The 15,919-nt window shown below is 35.5% G+C and overlaps 1 protein-coding gene across 1 annotated transcript in view; it reads right to left on the bottom strand.

Annotated features, from left to right (window-relative positions):
* Positions 1–7,172: 7,172 nt before the first annotated feature.
* Positions 7,173–15,919, bottom strand: part of LOC113818950 (lysophospholipase D GDPD1) — a 15,993-nt gene continuing 7,246 nt past the window's right edge. Inside the window, exons 3-7 of the mRNA XM_027371170.2 lie at positions 15,356–15,662; positions 14,693–14,782; positions 9,787–9,920; positions 9,054–9,168; positions 7,173–8,285 (exon numbers count right to left, since the gene is read on the bottom strand). Of these exons, the coding sequence (XP_027226971.1) occupies positions 8,139–8,285; positions 9,054–9,168; positions 9,787–9,920; positions 14,693–14,782; positions 15,356–15,662 (793 nt within the window). The 3' untranslated portion in view covers positions 7,173–8,138. The remainder of the gene's footprint in view (positions 8,286–9,053; positions 9,169–9,786; positions 9,921–14,692; positions 14,783–15,355; positions 15,663–15,919) is intronic.

Genomic DNA, 15,919 nt, shown 5'->3' with positions numbered 1-15,919 from the left:
TAAATCTTTGCACATTCTTGAACGCCATCTACAAAACAGACATAATTATCCATTCTGTTGTAATAAATAGTGATATCTTCTGCATGTCTGAGGTAATTTATCCTTGAATGATTATCTTCTTCACTCTTGTAATCACACATGCAAACATGCACAAATTTGCTTACCAATGATTCCCATATCCTCTCGTAAAAGACAATGTCCTATATATTGTTTCCGTTGATATAATTTAAGAAAATTAGTGCATTACTAACGAGAACACATAATCTCATGTATTGTCCATTTTCCCACTTTATAAATTGAAAAAAGGAGAGAAAAAAAAAAAAGAGTAAGGAAACCACATCTTTCACACCGAGCCGAATGACTAGACAATGTCAGTGTGATAATGAACTACATTTCTTCTACAGAAAGGTTCGAGTACTATCGCATTTACCCTTAAAGCTGATTAAACTAATTTCTGAAAGAGCCTTGAAGCTAGCCAAGCATATCTTCCATCCAATCTCTCTGCTCCGAAGTCTGAAAAGATGTGTAGAAAAAACAAAAAACGAAAAAACAGCACATAAGAGACAGGTCAGGAAAATTTTAAAGAGACCTGTGATTGACAAAGACAAGAAAAATCACCTTCAAATATATACCTATAAAAAAAATGACAGCCCCTTGTTGTATTATGAGTATCATGATAAATCTCAGCATAGAATTTCTCAGGTACACAGTGGTGATATGAGGCATCTGTTTTTAAAAATTTGCAATATCGTACAACCTACTCAGGGCCTTGCAGAAAATACAGCTCTTATTCCATAAAACATCTTGAAGAAAAACAGTCCACAATATTACAGATTGTTAACCTCAAAACTACTCTGTGCTGTTCAGAATTAATAAGTCTCTATTAACAAGCCATACTGGATGTAAGACGAGAATAATATCAAATCAGTTATCTTTTCACTTAATCTCAATCTGATGAATGTTATAAAACGGCCATTTCAAAAGGTTCCCCGTCGTCATTCAGTGTAGAAATTGATTCAAAGTAATGCATATAATTTACTTACAATACTTGATATTTCATATTTGAAAGCTTGTAAATCATAAAGTCACTAATAAAATCATCAGATAAAAGCAGCATCTGATATAAAAAGTATTTTAGACTAAAACAGTGGACCTAAACTTAACAGTATAAATCGACATTACATACTGTCATATACACAGAAATACATATATTCATAATTTCATTGCTAAAATTGGAGTGAAAGTCATTTAGCTATGGAATTCTTATATATGCAAAAATTAGATCTTATAAATTCTTAAAAAATCGTATGGAACAATAACCATGCCAGAATTCAAGATTCAGTAAGGAAGGAACTCTGAACCGGGTTGTAGTGTAGAATATATATGTATATGTATATGTATATACATATCTATATGTATATATCATATGCATATATATATATATATATATATATATATATATATATATATATGTATATATATATGTATATATATATATGTGTGTGTGTGTGTGTGTGTGTGTGTGTGTGTGTGTGTGTGTGTGTGTGTGTGTGTGTGTGTGTGTGTGTGTGTGTGTGTGTGTGTGTGTGTGTATGTGTGTGTGTGTGTGTGTGTGTGTATGTGTGTGTATGTGTGTGTGTGTGTGTGTGTGTGTGTGTGTGTGTGTGTGTGTGTGTTTTTGTGTGTGTGTGTGTGTGTGTGTGTGTGTGAGTGTGTGTGTGTGTGTGTGTGTGTGTGTGTGTGTGTGTGTGTGTGTGTGTGTGTGTGTGTGTGTGTGTGTGTGTGTGTGTGTGTGTGTGTGTATGTGTGTGTGTGTGTGTGTGTGTGTGTGTGTGTGTGTGTGTGTGTGTGTGTGTGTGTGTGTGTGTGTGTGTGTGTGTGTGTGTGTGTTTGTGTGTATAATATATATAATATATATATATATATATATAATATATAAATATATATAAATATATATAATATATATATATATATATATATATATATATATATATATATATATATATATATATATATATATATATACATAAATATTAACGAATATACATACATACATACATACATACATATATATATATATATATATATATATATATATATATATATATATATATATATATATATATATATATATATATATACATACTAGTACACAAAATCTTCATATACAATTTCCCATGTGGTATACTGTGCATGTACAGCAAAAGAGAAACCGTGAGGTGGAACACAACCCATACTAATCTCCTAAAGCATTTACTACTTTGCCCTTAACATCACAGTACAAATGGCCGACACTGTTCCATGATTTATTAACAATCACAAAATTCTGTTTGCAAAAAAATACCATTTCATCAGAGGCAAAATGAGTTTGACAAATTGAACTGATTCTTTCATTTCAAGAAAAAGGGAAATCATTGTTACAGAATTCCATACAAAAAAACTAATTGAAGAAAATCAAACAAAATAATATTCTAGATGAAAACCTTTTTCTTCTATCTGGGCTGCTGCTTTGCATCAAAGCAATACTAACACCTCGCAAGAAAAAGGGGAACATGCACGCACTAGGAATTGTATGCAAGTTCTCCTTCATTTTTCTTTCAGGAACAACAGGAGCATTTCATCTTTTACTAAACTCATGTTCCTGTCACTCTTCACAATACTAAAACGTGATTTATCGCTAAAGTTAAGAATACTGAGTGGGTCTAACAGTGTACTTCACACCTGAAAAAAGTCTTACTTTAAACACTGTTAATTCTTTCAACAATCCCACATTTCAAGACAAAGGGCCGTTTTTCCTCCAAAAAATTATATTTCCAAGAGCCATTATCTCTGGATGGTACAAAAATCAATAGACCAGCCAGCTTAACCTCCATCATTATCCTTACTAATATGCCGCCCTTACCATTTTTTCTTAGACAAATTCTTTTCTAATCTAACCACATTCCTGAAAAAGGAGAAAAAGTCAAGAAAAACCAAAAACAGAGAAAAAAATGTAAGCTTCCAAATCACAGATACAAGTTAAAAGAAATATATATTACCTGATTCACCTTGAAGTGTTAAATCCATCTAGTATTAGTGTGAGTGGAAACCTATTGATTGTTAGGTAGCTCTGAGTTGGAAGCATTTGATGTTATTTCCACATTGTCAATCCTTTTCACATCTATACAATTTATGTTATACAAGTAGGCATGGCATGAAAAAAGAAGACTGCAGAATCTGAATTATAAGTAATTTAAGTACAATCATTTGTTAAAAAACAAAAAATATTCCATAAGTTACATTCTCTCTGGCTAAGAAGAGCAATAATCAGAAAAAAAGTTATGGAATACTTCTTTCAATGCATAAATATTCTAGTTAAATGCATTTAAAAACCTATCATGGAAAAATACCATTTGAGATACAACAGTATACAAGCTTCAACAAAATACAAATAATACTTTCCTAAATGACTTTCCTTGAGTATTGCAAAATTTAAGGAGAAAAAAAGTATCTTTAGACATAATGGAAACAGTGAAAAGAAATTTCTTTTTTCTCCTATGAATATCGGAACAGAGTAAACAAAACGAACAAATTACAGATCTCTTTCATAATTACATAGATGTACTTATAAACTATTCTTTCACACTAAGTGCAAACAGTTTACCCTCAAAAGGTATTTCATTTTGAAGCTGAGATCTTCATATTTCAAATAAAATATAGACACTCTGGTTCATTATTTGATTTTACAAACAATTTCTACGAAGCAAAATCAAAGAACTCAAAGTAGAGAGCTACTAAAACACCCACATGTGTGTTAGTGTTAGTGTTAGTGTGTTAGTGTGTTAGTGTGTTAGTGTGTGTGTGTGTGTGTGTGTGTGTGTGTGTGTGTGTGTGTGTGTGTGTGTGTGTGTGTGTGTGTGTGTGTGTGTGTATGTGTGTGTGTGTGTGTGTGTGCACGCATGTGTGTATGTGTGTGTGTGTGTGCGCGGGTGTGTGAGTGTGTGTGTGCGCGTATGCATGAGCGTATCCATGTGCGTGTGTGTGAGCGCACACGTCTTCACGAGTCCAATAAAGAAATAAGATAACTAACAAGCAAACAGTGGGCTTCTTTGTTCATGTAACCGCTTTGGAATAAGCTACAAGTAGTTTAATGAAGTGGTCCTCTGTTTGATACATCTAACCTAAGTCTAATACAAACCCTTCCTACAAAAAGGGAAGCTTGAACTCTTTAACAATCAGAATAAAGTCAGAATTTGTTCATAAAGTAATAATTCACTGAATCAGTCATGTTTCATTCTTTTTCACATTTTACTAAACCTTTTCCATCCATCTTTTATGCATAAGACAACCTTTTTAATCACTCATGAACAAATAAAGAAAAAAAAAGTTTAAAAATATTTACTAAATACTAGTACTATGTCACTTTACCATACTTCTGGCAATTAAACAGAAAAAAGGCAAAACATTACCCCACAGACAAGTGAAAGTCCCTTAAACTAAAATTAATTTCTAGACAACCTATACAATCGCAGGAGACAAATAATGTCAACTGACAAGCACAAAATGCTGAAGTAAGAAGAAAAAAAGAAGACTAAAATGCCATAGTTCACCAGACCAAAAGCTGGTACTCCCTTGTGCCCGTATGAAAAGCTCCCTTATAGTATAACAATTATGATAAAAAATAAATAATGAATAAATATAAGCCTCATTTATATTTCAGTGCACAGAAATATATAACCTCTAAAAATATGGCTTCTAAATACACTACATAAATACGTAATGCAAGTGCGCAGTCATGTGAAATAAAGCACTCATCTCATCCATGCAAAGATAAGTTAAACATAGTAAATGCACAAACAAGATAGAGAAAAACACACATGCATCTGCATACATACGCAAACATACGAAAAAACACATGCACACACACAAAACTAATCTAAATGAACTGTACTGTTTTCCAATGTACGCATACACAACATGTTGACGTGCAAATCAACATGCAAATTAAAATTCTTGTTTGTTTTTTCCTCTTCATATCAAACATATTTCCTTCTGATAATGTAATGAAACATACTCATTATGGACAGACAAATAGATATAAATCTATAATATGTATATATTCAATATACACTATGCACTCATACATATCTACATATATAAACCTATCACGTGTATATGACTTGTTTGTATTAAATATGAATGTCCACATGCAATGAGAATGATGCCATAGAATGTATATGTGTGTAAGCACATGTGCATGAATGCTACATTGATCAATCAATGCCTTTAATTCAATTAATATCCCCAGCAATGTGCCTCATTTTCAATATACATTTTACCCTTCTTTGACAAGTGACTTATAAAGACTTATAAATATCAATAGCAAAATTGACTCATAATCCGGAAAAAGGAAAATGAGAATGAGTGTAAATGATGTCTGAAAGCAGAAGAAACAAGGTGGAAGGAGGGAAGAGGAAGGAGGAAGAAGAAGAAGAGGGGAAGGAGGAGGAGGACAGGGTGGAGGAGAAAAATGTAGAGGAGGAGGAGGAAAATGAGGAGGATGAGAAAAAATAAGGAGGAGGAGAGGAGGGGGAGAAGAAAAAGAAAAAAGAAGAAAACTGAAAAAAGAAGCAAAGAGGAAACAAGAGAAGAGACAGATGAAGAAAAAGACAAAGAAAAAGTAGTAAAAGAAGAAAAACAAAAAAGAACAGAGTATAAGAAGGAAAAGAAGAAACGGACGCAGAAGGACAAAGAATTGTGCTCGTTAATACTTTTGGGGTAGTTTGGCCGCAGATATTTACTATATCCTAATGAAAACGCAAACTTAACAAATCCATTTACACTATGAACTACAGCTTCATAAACTCGCACAGAAATGATAACCACGGTAAATCAATTACTGGTGTGTATGTATCTATGCAGTGCTCTGCCTTGCTGTACAATATGCATGATGCCTTGCTGCTATTCATGAGTGTGTGCATGAGTGTATCTATATATACATACGTATTCACTATAACAACTGGGTAAACCTGCCTGGTATGGTGCCCCCAGTAGCATCAATTGTAATAATAATGGAAATAATAATAATTATTATTATCATAATGATAATAATAATAAATAATTATAATAATTAATAATAATTATTATTGTAATGATAATAATAATAAATAACTATAAGAATTCATAATAATTATCATCATAATGATAACAATAATGAAAAAATTGTAAAAAGTTACATTATTCGTCCTGTTACATTCATTACCTACATTACTATCGTTAATTTTGTAGTTAAAATTTCTTGTTAATTTCTAATAAAAGAGCGAAATAAATAGAACATGCTATTAATATTGCACAAAAGTTAGAATAAAATTTACAGCCTGATAAAACGTAATATAGAGAGATGTAATTACAATGTATCGCTCTATAATCCTTTAGAGGAAACCATGTGAACGTCATGTAACAGTTCATCTTCTGTTTATGACACTCTGTATCTATAATTTTTGTTTTTATCAACCTTAACCCAATAACTGCTATGCATATCACATGATGGAGAGCATGTTGGTAACACGCAATGCACATGCTATGAGGCATTTTTTTTTTTCTTTTTAATCAGTTGCACTACCCGATGCACCAATATGAAACAGAAACAAATAGCAGATGATCCAAATGGCAATAGCAAAAGAGAGAGTGCAAAAAAGTCGAAGAGAAGTGGCTACGTGAAGAAGGCTACGGCCCCACATGATAGCGTCAGAGGCCTTCTACCACTTCTTCCATTTGCATGAAATTATACACAGGAGAATAAGCCAAAATACCTAATTAAACAGTTATTGGGTTCAAAACTAAGAGGTAAAAACGTAAGAAGTACTTATGAGTAAGAGTCAAGTTATGCAATTTTTGGCATGATCTTGCAACAATTCTATCTACAAAAAGCCACCATTCGTTGCAAGCCATCCTCAATGCACTGTCAATCTTGTGGTTTGCGTCGAGTGGGGGCAAATGCATGCAGGCTCCTCCCACCTCATAAAAGCGTATGGTGAAGTTATCACAAGGCCAACATCACTAGAATTTTTTTTAAATAAGTAATAACACTGATAAAACACAGAAATACATAATCAAAAACTAATATCAATTATATCAATAATAATAATAATAAAAAGTCTTCAACAAATAGAAGCATTTTCTTCTTTTCCCTCTTTTTTTCATTATTTTTGTTTACTTTTCTTCATCAGTCTAATAAGGAAAAGAACTCTTAAACAATCTTTTGCACCTTGGTTACCTTCTCGGTGGAAGCTAGTTTGAGCAGCTGCTTCAGGAGTACGGGTCCTGATTGTGAATTTCTTCTCTTCTTGTTCTTGCTCTCAAAAGATGCTGAAGCTGTTATGCAACATTACCAGCATCATTAGTTAATAACCGTAGAACTCTTGGGACTACCTGTTGATCTTGTACATGATATATTGGGTCTACATTGGCAAATATATATAAAAATATATAAAAATAAATAAAAGGTCAAGTAGAATTATACCATAGTCATTGTAGGTATGATTTGCTTTCAGATCTTCTGTAATATCTGGCCTTGCAAATTACTATTTCCCACTTTAAGTTACCTAAAGTGTATGATTATGAAGCACAAATGCAGCAGACAAAGTAGTTTACAGAGAGAACTCAGAAGAAATTGCACAGCGTGTAAATGCTTGAGAAACTAAAGCCTTCCTGAGACTGTGGGCAAAAAAAAAGAAAGAAAGAAAACAAAAGCAAAAGACCTCCATAGTCAAAGTAACAATTTAAGTAAAGAGAGAACAACCATTTCTCAAATCTCCTTAATAGCAACCTTATAATTTCAACCTCCATCTCTCGATCCAATTGTGACAAGTGAAAGTTTCATGTCTTATTTACATTACTGGGGTTGGGATGGGCGAGTAATTGTCTTATACATTCTTCACGTAATGTTTATGTGCACATTTTCTTACCCTGAATGGTTTCACTGCGACTATCTTTTTTTCCTTTTTTTCAAACAGACACTTGTTATACTGCACAAAGGGGGTCGGGAGAGCTTGCCACAAGGACACCGCACATCAACCCCTTCCTCCCCTGTTGATAATAATGGTCGGCTTGTGTGAACCTCTGTCCTCCTCTTTCTCCTCCCCTTCAGACGGATGAACTTAACTGAGTTTGTGATCTTGCGTGTACTGTGGGTTTGAGTCGAGGAAGGCTCTCAGCTTGGTTGGGTAGTCGGTCATGACACCAGTCGCTCCCGCTTCGAAGGCACTGCGGAAATCTTCTTCTGAGTTCATGACCCAGAGGTAGGTCTGGAAGGGAAAACAAGGGGAAGGGATTAAGGGTAAGACATTTTGACAATTGGTCATCAATTAAATCTATTGTTCCATAATAAAGCAACTAAGAGAGAGAGAGAGAGAGAGAGAGAGAGAGAGAGAGAGAGAGAGAGAGAGAGAGAGAGAGAGAGAGAGAGAGAGAGAGAGAGAGAGAGAGAGAGTGAGAGAGAGAGAGTGAGAGAGAGAGAGAGAAAAGATGAAGCATAATGTGTGTGGAAGTAAGGTCTCGACTTGGATCACCGTCTGCTGACTGGATGATGTGACCAACCAGGAGTGCTGCACATTTCAAGTCAACCAGCCTTCTTTTATCCTTTTATTTGTGTCAGATTGTAGTATCATGCCTTTTTGATCCAAAAGTGAAAGATATGAAGATGTAAATAATGGTACAGATTCCATTCCCATGAATTTCTCTGCGGTCAAGATGTCCGTCAGAAACCTAACCATCAAGATCTCAGAAAGTGTTATGGATGAAATAGTCTCATAATTTGACTTTTGGATAATATGAGGTAGCTGTAATGGTGAGAAGTTGGTAGGGAAAAGGAGACCAACATAATTACAGAAGACAGAAAGAAAGAAAGAGATACTGAGGGACAGAGTGAAAACAATGTAAACACTTTACATACCCACAAAAGAGTAATCTCTATTACCTCTGACAATGGAACTTAAACTGCAGTGCAACACCTATAACAAGACCCTTGTACCTACTAGAAACGACATGACTGTATCATTGAGAATGATATTCACCTGAATGCCTCGCTTCGATAGGTGCTCAAACAAAGATCGCCTGATAAGAAGAGTGTTGGCAATCTTAGCGATAACCGAATACCACCACTTCTCGCCAAAGTTCTTGCTATATATCCTGTTTGGAAGAAGTCGGATTTATCATTCCATGAAGATTAAAAACTTAAGGAGGAATAAAGAAGTGAATCAGATAATCTGAACATGCATCATTAAATATAAATTTATATACATACATATGTATGTATGTATAATACAATATAGATAATATATACGCATATATACATGAAAACAATATATACATGAAAACAATATATACATGATCTTTCTTGTAATGTGTCATCAAAAATTAACATTTGTCTATAATATTTCAGGGTTGTCAAGCATTTATGATATGATAACTATTGATTATCAGATTTTTAACCTTAGGCAGCATTATGAGCCATAAAAGGGTGCATCGAAGTCAAGTGTTTAAAGTTGAGTTACTTGAACAGTTCACTAATAACACAAATCAACCCGTTGAGATTAGGTAATCAGAAGTGACCTTTGTAATAAAGTTAAAACACCCAAAAGCTCACTACCCCTACCGAAAAAATCTACAGTGGGACCTCTTCGACAAGGTTCACCCCCAACCCGAGACATTGGAAGACGACACTCTCCCTGAACCTATGATGTTTTCACACACAAACTATACATTATCATAAATCATTATCACTCGTATGTCTCCTCCAATACTCACCTCATCATTTGTACTGGCATGAAAACCTCGAGGTGTGTCTCCTTGAGGGGCATGAATGGCAGGAGCCCTGTGTACAACTGGAGCAGCATCAGGCACACCCGCTGGGCACTAAACAGCAGGCACATGTTGGGGTTCTGGGAGGAGGAAGACAGGTGGATTTAAACATGGATCGATGCAAAGTGCGGAGGCGTTGGAAGATGAAGGGAACGGGTCTAAAGGCAGAAGAAGGGATAGGCGTGGATGGGTAGGGAGGGGATGGCAGAAGAGGGAAAGAAGGCGCTGGAAGGGAATTTGAAGGATGGGGAAGAGAAATGAAGAGAATGGGATAGAACAGAAAGGAGATGAGAGGGAAGTGGAATGAAGGGGATAGGGGGAAGAGAAGGATCGGGAAGGAGAAAATAGATGAGAGGGAAGGAAAAGGAAGGGGAGGGGTGGAAAGGGTAAGGGAAGGAATAAGTGGGGAGGAAAGGGAAGGGAGGTAAGAAATGGGATGGGAGAAATGGGGAGAGCAAGGGAGGTGGGCCGGACGGGGAAGAAAGCGCATGGAAAGCGGGGGAAGAGGAAGGGGAACAAAGGGAAAGGAAAGCGGCGGGAGAGGAAGTTGAAGGGAAGGGGTGGGGTAGGAACTGGATGGGAGATAAAGGAAAGGAAAGGGAAGGATAAGAAAGGGAATGGGAAGAAAGGGAAGAAAGGCATTGAAAGTGAAATGAAGGAGATAGGATGGGAAAGAAGGGGATCAAAAGGAAGTGAAGGAAACGGGATGGGAAGGAAGAGGGTGGAAGGGAAGAGGAAGAAAGGAAGGGTTTAGGAAAGGAAGAGAAAAGAAGAGGAAGGAAAGGTAGGAAAGGAAAAAGAAAAGAAAAATAAAGGAAAGAAACGCGAGAAAAAGGGAAGGAAGAGGGATAGAGCAAAGCAAGTGATGGAAGTGAAAAGAAAGGGAATGGGAGAGAAAGAGCTATAAGGAAGTCATAGAGAAAGGGAAAAAAGAGGAGGGGCAGAGGGGGGAAGAAGAGAGTGAAGGGAAAGGTAAAGATGGAAGTGAAAGAAAGGGAGACAGAGGACGAACGGAATGGGGGAGGGGGGCAAGGAAGAGGGTTGGTAGAAAGGGGCAGAAAGGGGATGGAAGTGAAGACAAAATAAAGAATAGGAGAGAAGGGAATGGACAGAGAACAAAAAAGATAAAATATCAAACAAAGGTAGGAGAGAGAAAAGATGAGAAAGAGGTAGGTAGAAGATGAAAAGAAACAAAAACACAAAAACAAAACTCCAGACAGCATTCCTATTCTTAAAAACTTACCCACAAGAAAAAAATATCTGAAAAGCCACACACCACATATTTGAATATCTATACATAATACACATACCTAAATATATGCATATGATATACCGAAATATATATATATATATATATATATATATATATATATATATATATATATATATATATATATTTATATACACATATGCATGTATCAATTGATTTCCAATGGAGAGTAATTATCTTATGAAAAAAAAAAAATAATAATAATAATGCCAAGTAAAATTGCATTACATAATTCTGGTAAAAAGCACTGGATATTTCTATTAAGATTAAAAAGAAAAAGATTTTATCTTTTTTACCTTTGCTTTCTTTTGTGTGCATGTGTGTGTCCATGTGTGTGCATGTGCAGGTGTGAGCGCATGTGCAGGTGCGTGTGCTGTGGGCATGTGTGTGTGCACAATTACAGCTTTGAAAAGATATGTTTCCTCTACATCTAAGAGTAAGTAATAAGTAATAATAATAATCATAAATAGGAAATATCTATCTTCCTCAGAGGTGTGCATGTTACATGTATATGGAAAAGTATACATATTTATTTAGTTCAGGGCCTAACAGTAGGGGGAACCAAGGGGCTGTCCCCAACCATCTTTTCAAATTACCTCTTATTTTTGCCACTTGTCAGGGGCTTACTTCTTTTTTAATAATTTATAAGTTGCGGAACTGCCCACACTAAATCAATATAGTTGATGTGCCTGGTAAATGGGTGGTGAGCAAAGGACTTATTTGTAAGACTATTTCAGTTTCTTACTTTAAAAATTCCTTTCAAATACTTCACTCCTAACCACCTCAAGAAATCATAAATGCTGTAAACTCAGTTCTAAGTCTAGCGGATGATCAAACCTGTGCCAATCGACTCACATGTCTATTTCATTTCCATGGATGAAGGGTTGGAATAGATTCTCATTTGCAAACACTATTTTTTTTTTCTACAGCATAAGGGAATTTTACAAATAAAAATCAAAGCACAAATCTTTGGTCAATTTTTGTTTGTACATATAACATCCCTCAGGGTTAAGAGTGCATTGAACTGAACAACTGACATAAAAATACACCTTTACTTTTGATGTGCTATAGCAAAGAGCAAATAAAGAAAATATGTAATATGATAAATAACCATCAAATAAATGTCATGTTACATTTCCTCCTGCCAACTCAAATGTCTGAAACGTCCTGCTCGAGCTGTGTGTCAAAGTGATGAAATGCCAAATAATGTCTTGAAGAATTATTTAGCCTTGTAAACTTCATTGGCAAATGACTTCCAAAAATGGAACACAACCAAGCTTTATCTTCCTGGAATATACGTATGAAAAATATCTTAGAATTTGGCAGTTTAGCAATTCCATGTTCTTTTGTCTTTTTCTTGTCTCATGCACTAACAAAACTGACCAAATTCCCTTGCTGATCATAATCATATCCAGTTTATCTATTGCAATCATAGGACACCTTAGCAGGTCAGTTCTTTAGAATCTAATTTTGCTTACCTTAAAGTCCTTTCTCACATAAATGTACAAACTCCTTTTTAAGGTGTCCAATCACTACTCAAAGGTGACCACAGGTAAGTAATATTTCATTCTTCATCTTCACATCTTTGCAAATTATTGTACCTCTATCAACTTAGTGGATTATTTAATAATTGAAAAACACACCTTAGCAAATTACTGTATTCCACACGAGACCTTTACGTGACACACCACCAGACACGGAAAACATTATGCTGCAAAGCCACGAAAATGTGAGGAATAAAAATACCCAAAGAAACGTTACAAAGAAAATAACTAAGAAGAAGAAGAAATTTCAAATCAATGAAAAATGGAGGAAAAAGGCAGGAAACAAAACCAATTAATAATAATACAAAGTAAATAATCAATAGAAAATCAATCAAAACAAAACATCAAAATCTAAAATCCAAGAAATCGGACAATGACACTTGGCAAGCATCAAACCATCACGCACATGTGAGTAAATCAGAGAACCTACTGTGCTTTAATAGTTTCTGCCTGACTGCAAGGCTGTGACTGATGGGTTGTGAGTCTCGCTGCCTAAGGGAGACATAAAGGTGAGCTTCCAGCGGAATAATTATTACCAAAACTAAAAAAGCATATCTTACAAAAAAATAAAAAAAGGGAGAGATGCAGTAAAGAAAAGAAAAGAAAAAATAAGATAAATATAAAATAAAACTTGTGTAGCTTAGCCCAAAGTATGGACTTAGTAAAAAAATAAGAGTAATACAAAAAAAATAAAAAATAAAACATAACTGTTTAAATTGAAAAAGAAAGGGGAAAAAAAGGAAAAAAAAGGGTAAAAAAGGATCTTGAACCATTTAAAATGAACAGAATGAAAACCACTTACAGAACCATATTATCAGAACAAGGAAAGACTCCAATAGAAAATCTAAAGCAGTTTGTACCTGATCTAAAGTGCTGTGTTTACACCTGGGATTTTTAACTATCCCATATAAACAACTCTAAGAAAGATGCTTGGAATATGAGTTCGACTAAGAAGCACATTCATTAGTGATGGTAAAAAATTTAAAACTTTACTTGAAATTCACCTTAGCTCACTGTCCACATGGTCAAAAAATATATTAACATAAATTAAAACCTCTGCAGGCATAGGAGCATCAGCTGTGCCTGTGATGGGGTTGTGGAGTAATACTAATAGTAATTGTTCACAGCACTTGTTTTTTCACGCCTAGTGCTTAGAATAGGGCATGTGTGTGGTAATTTTACAAGACTAATATTGTAGTACAGTGTGACAGCATAATCAAGGCTTCTTTGGCTTGAGTGGAGGGGTGAATAAGGAGAGAGAGAAGAGCTCCATATTAACAATGCTCTCATTTTTGAAACTCCCTATATTTGTCAATTTTTCTCCTTTTCTCCTTTTCTTCTATAACTAAGCATCGTTCTGTGATACGAATCTGGAATATACTGCGAAAAGCTGAAGGCTAGACACTGGAAGAAGAAACGGAAAAGGCGACTGGTGGCTTGCAGGAGAGCTTACCATTTCCAGCGGCCATTTCCCAATCATCACCTGAGTCTCTCCTCTCCCTAGGACTACAGCTGCTCCTCTTCTCGCAGCTAATCATCACTTTTGATTATGACTTGATGCTGATAAGTAAGATCAGATAGAAAAATATTTCCTTGTGTGTGTGTTCTTATGCGTATGTGAGATTAAGAGTGAGAGTGAGAGTGTGAGATAATAAGCTAATATAGTACTGGGATTTCATGAGCTCAGTCAAAAAATTTAAACAAACTGTAGCATGTAATGAATAAATTACTCACAGGGAGGTTTAACTTCATATTTTTTTTAACCGTGTTATTCTCATAACTCCATACTCACTCTACCATATATAACTCTCAACATTACTTTTCAACTATAAGGATGCACAAACAAAAAAATTTAGCTAACTCACTAGCTATCAAAAGTTCTAAAAATCTAACAAAAAAAAAAAAACTGTATGTAACTGTAAGCCTAAAAAAAGAAAAAGAAAAAGAGAGAGAGAGAAAAAATCCAAATAAGAAAAAAGAACAACAATATCCAATGCACTAACAAACTTAAAAATATATCCCACTATTGCAAACTTACCTCCTTATAGCACTTTTGTGTTACTTCATCCTTCATGTTCCCCCAGACTGTGATGTGTTCTCGGTTGTATTTCTTCACTAGGTTGCTTACCTGCGGACATGGATTTGGCGGTGAACAGATGGTTATTATTTTTATTTCCATAAGAGAAAAGGTCATTACATTGATGTTAGGGTTAAGTTTCAATCTTTATAGATGACATTTCACAGATAACAATAATAGTTAGCTATAGAAATGGTAGTGAATATTCTCTTCCTATCTCTTTATCTATCTATCTGTCTGTCTCTCTCTTTATCTATCTATCCATCTAGCTGTTTATCTCTTCTTTCTTTCCCCCTCACTCCCTGTCTCATTCCCTCCCTCCCCTCCTTCCTCCCTTTCTTTAGTACCTCATACCTCTCACTCTTTCTATCTCTCCCATTCACTCCCTCCTTCCCATCCTCATTCTCCCCCTCCAATCCTCCTTCTCTCAAACATTCCCTCTCTCTTATTCACACATCCTCACTCTACACAGGCCCTCTCCCTTCCTCTTCTCACTCCCTCCCTCATTACTCCCATTCATTCCATCCCAAACATTCCATTTCTCTCATTCCCAATGAGACAGGAGGAGTGGGAAGGAGGTGGCCCTCTCCCCTCTTCCCCTCCCTCTCCCCTCCACCCACTCACTTTAGAGATGAGTTCATTGTTGTTGGTCTTGATGTCGATATTGATGGGCAGGTTGGGGAAAAGCTGGAACGTCTCCTCAAGCAAGGGGAACCTCCGGTCATCGCTCTTGCCACTGAAGGTTGTTCCGGGCATGAAGTCGATGGGCACCTGCTCGCGGATGAGGGGGAGCTCCTCGTATTTGTACTCTGAAATGGCCCCTTTTGATTCTGTGCGGACGTCGAGGATGGAGTCGTGTGACACCACTACCTGGCCATCTAGGGTTAGCTGGCAGTCCAATTCCAGCATGTCTGTGCCGACCTCCACCGCACTGAAAGGGAGGATGAAGAGTAAAAAAAAAAAAAAAAAAAAAAAAAAAAAAAAAAAAAAGTTAATATGAGTGAATAGAGATAATAAAGACATAAGAGAAATTAGATAAGAAAAAAGGGGGAGGGGGATATAACGGATGAAAAATAAAATACAGAAAGAAAAAGAAGATTAAAAAGTAAAAGAGCAAAGTATGTCAATAAGTATTGAACCTCAATACTGTACTTGCATATATACAGGTGATGTCAGGTAAGCCTAGTA

This window comes from Penaeus vannamei, chromosome 40, assembly GCF_042767895.1.
Source record: "Penaeus vannamei isolate JL-2024 chromosome 40, ASM4276789v1, whole genome shotgun sequence".
NCBI classification, from domain to species: Eukaryota; Metazoa; Arthropoda; class Malacostraca; order Decapoda; family Penaeidae; genus Penaeus; species Penaeus vannamei.
Note: the sequence above shows the minus strand (reverse complement) of the source record. Positions and strands in the feature narration are given on the sequence as shown.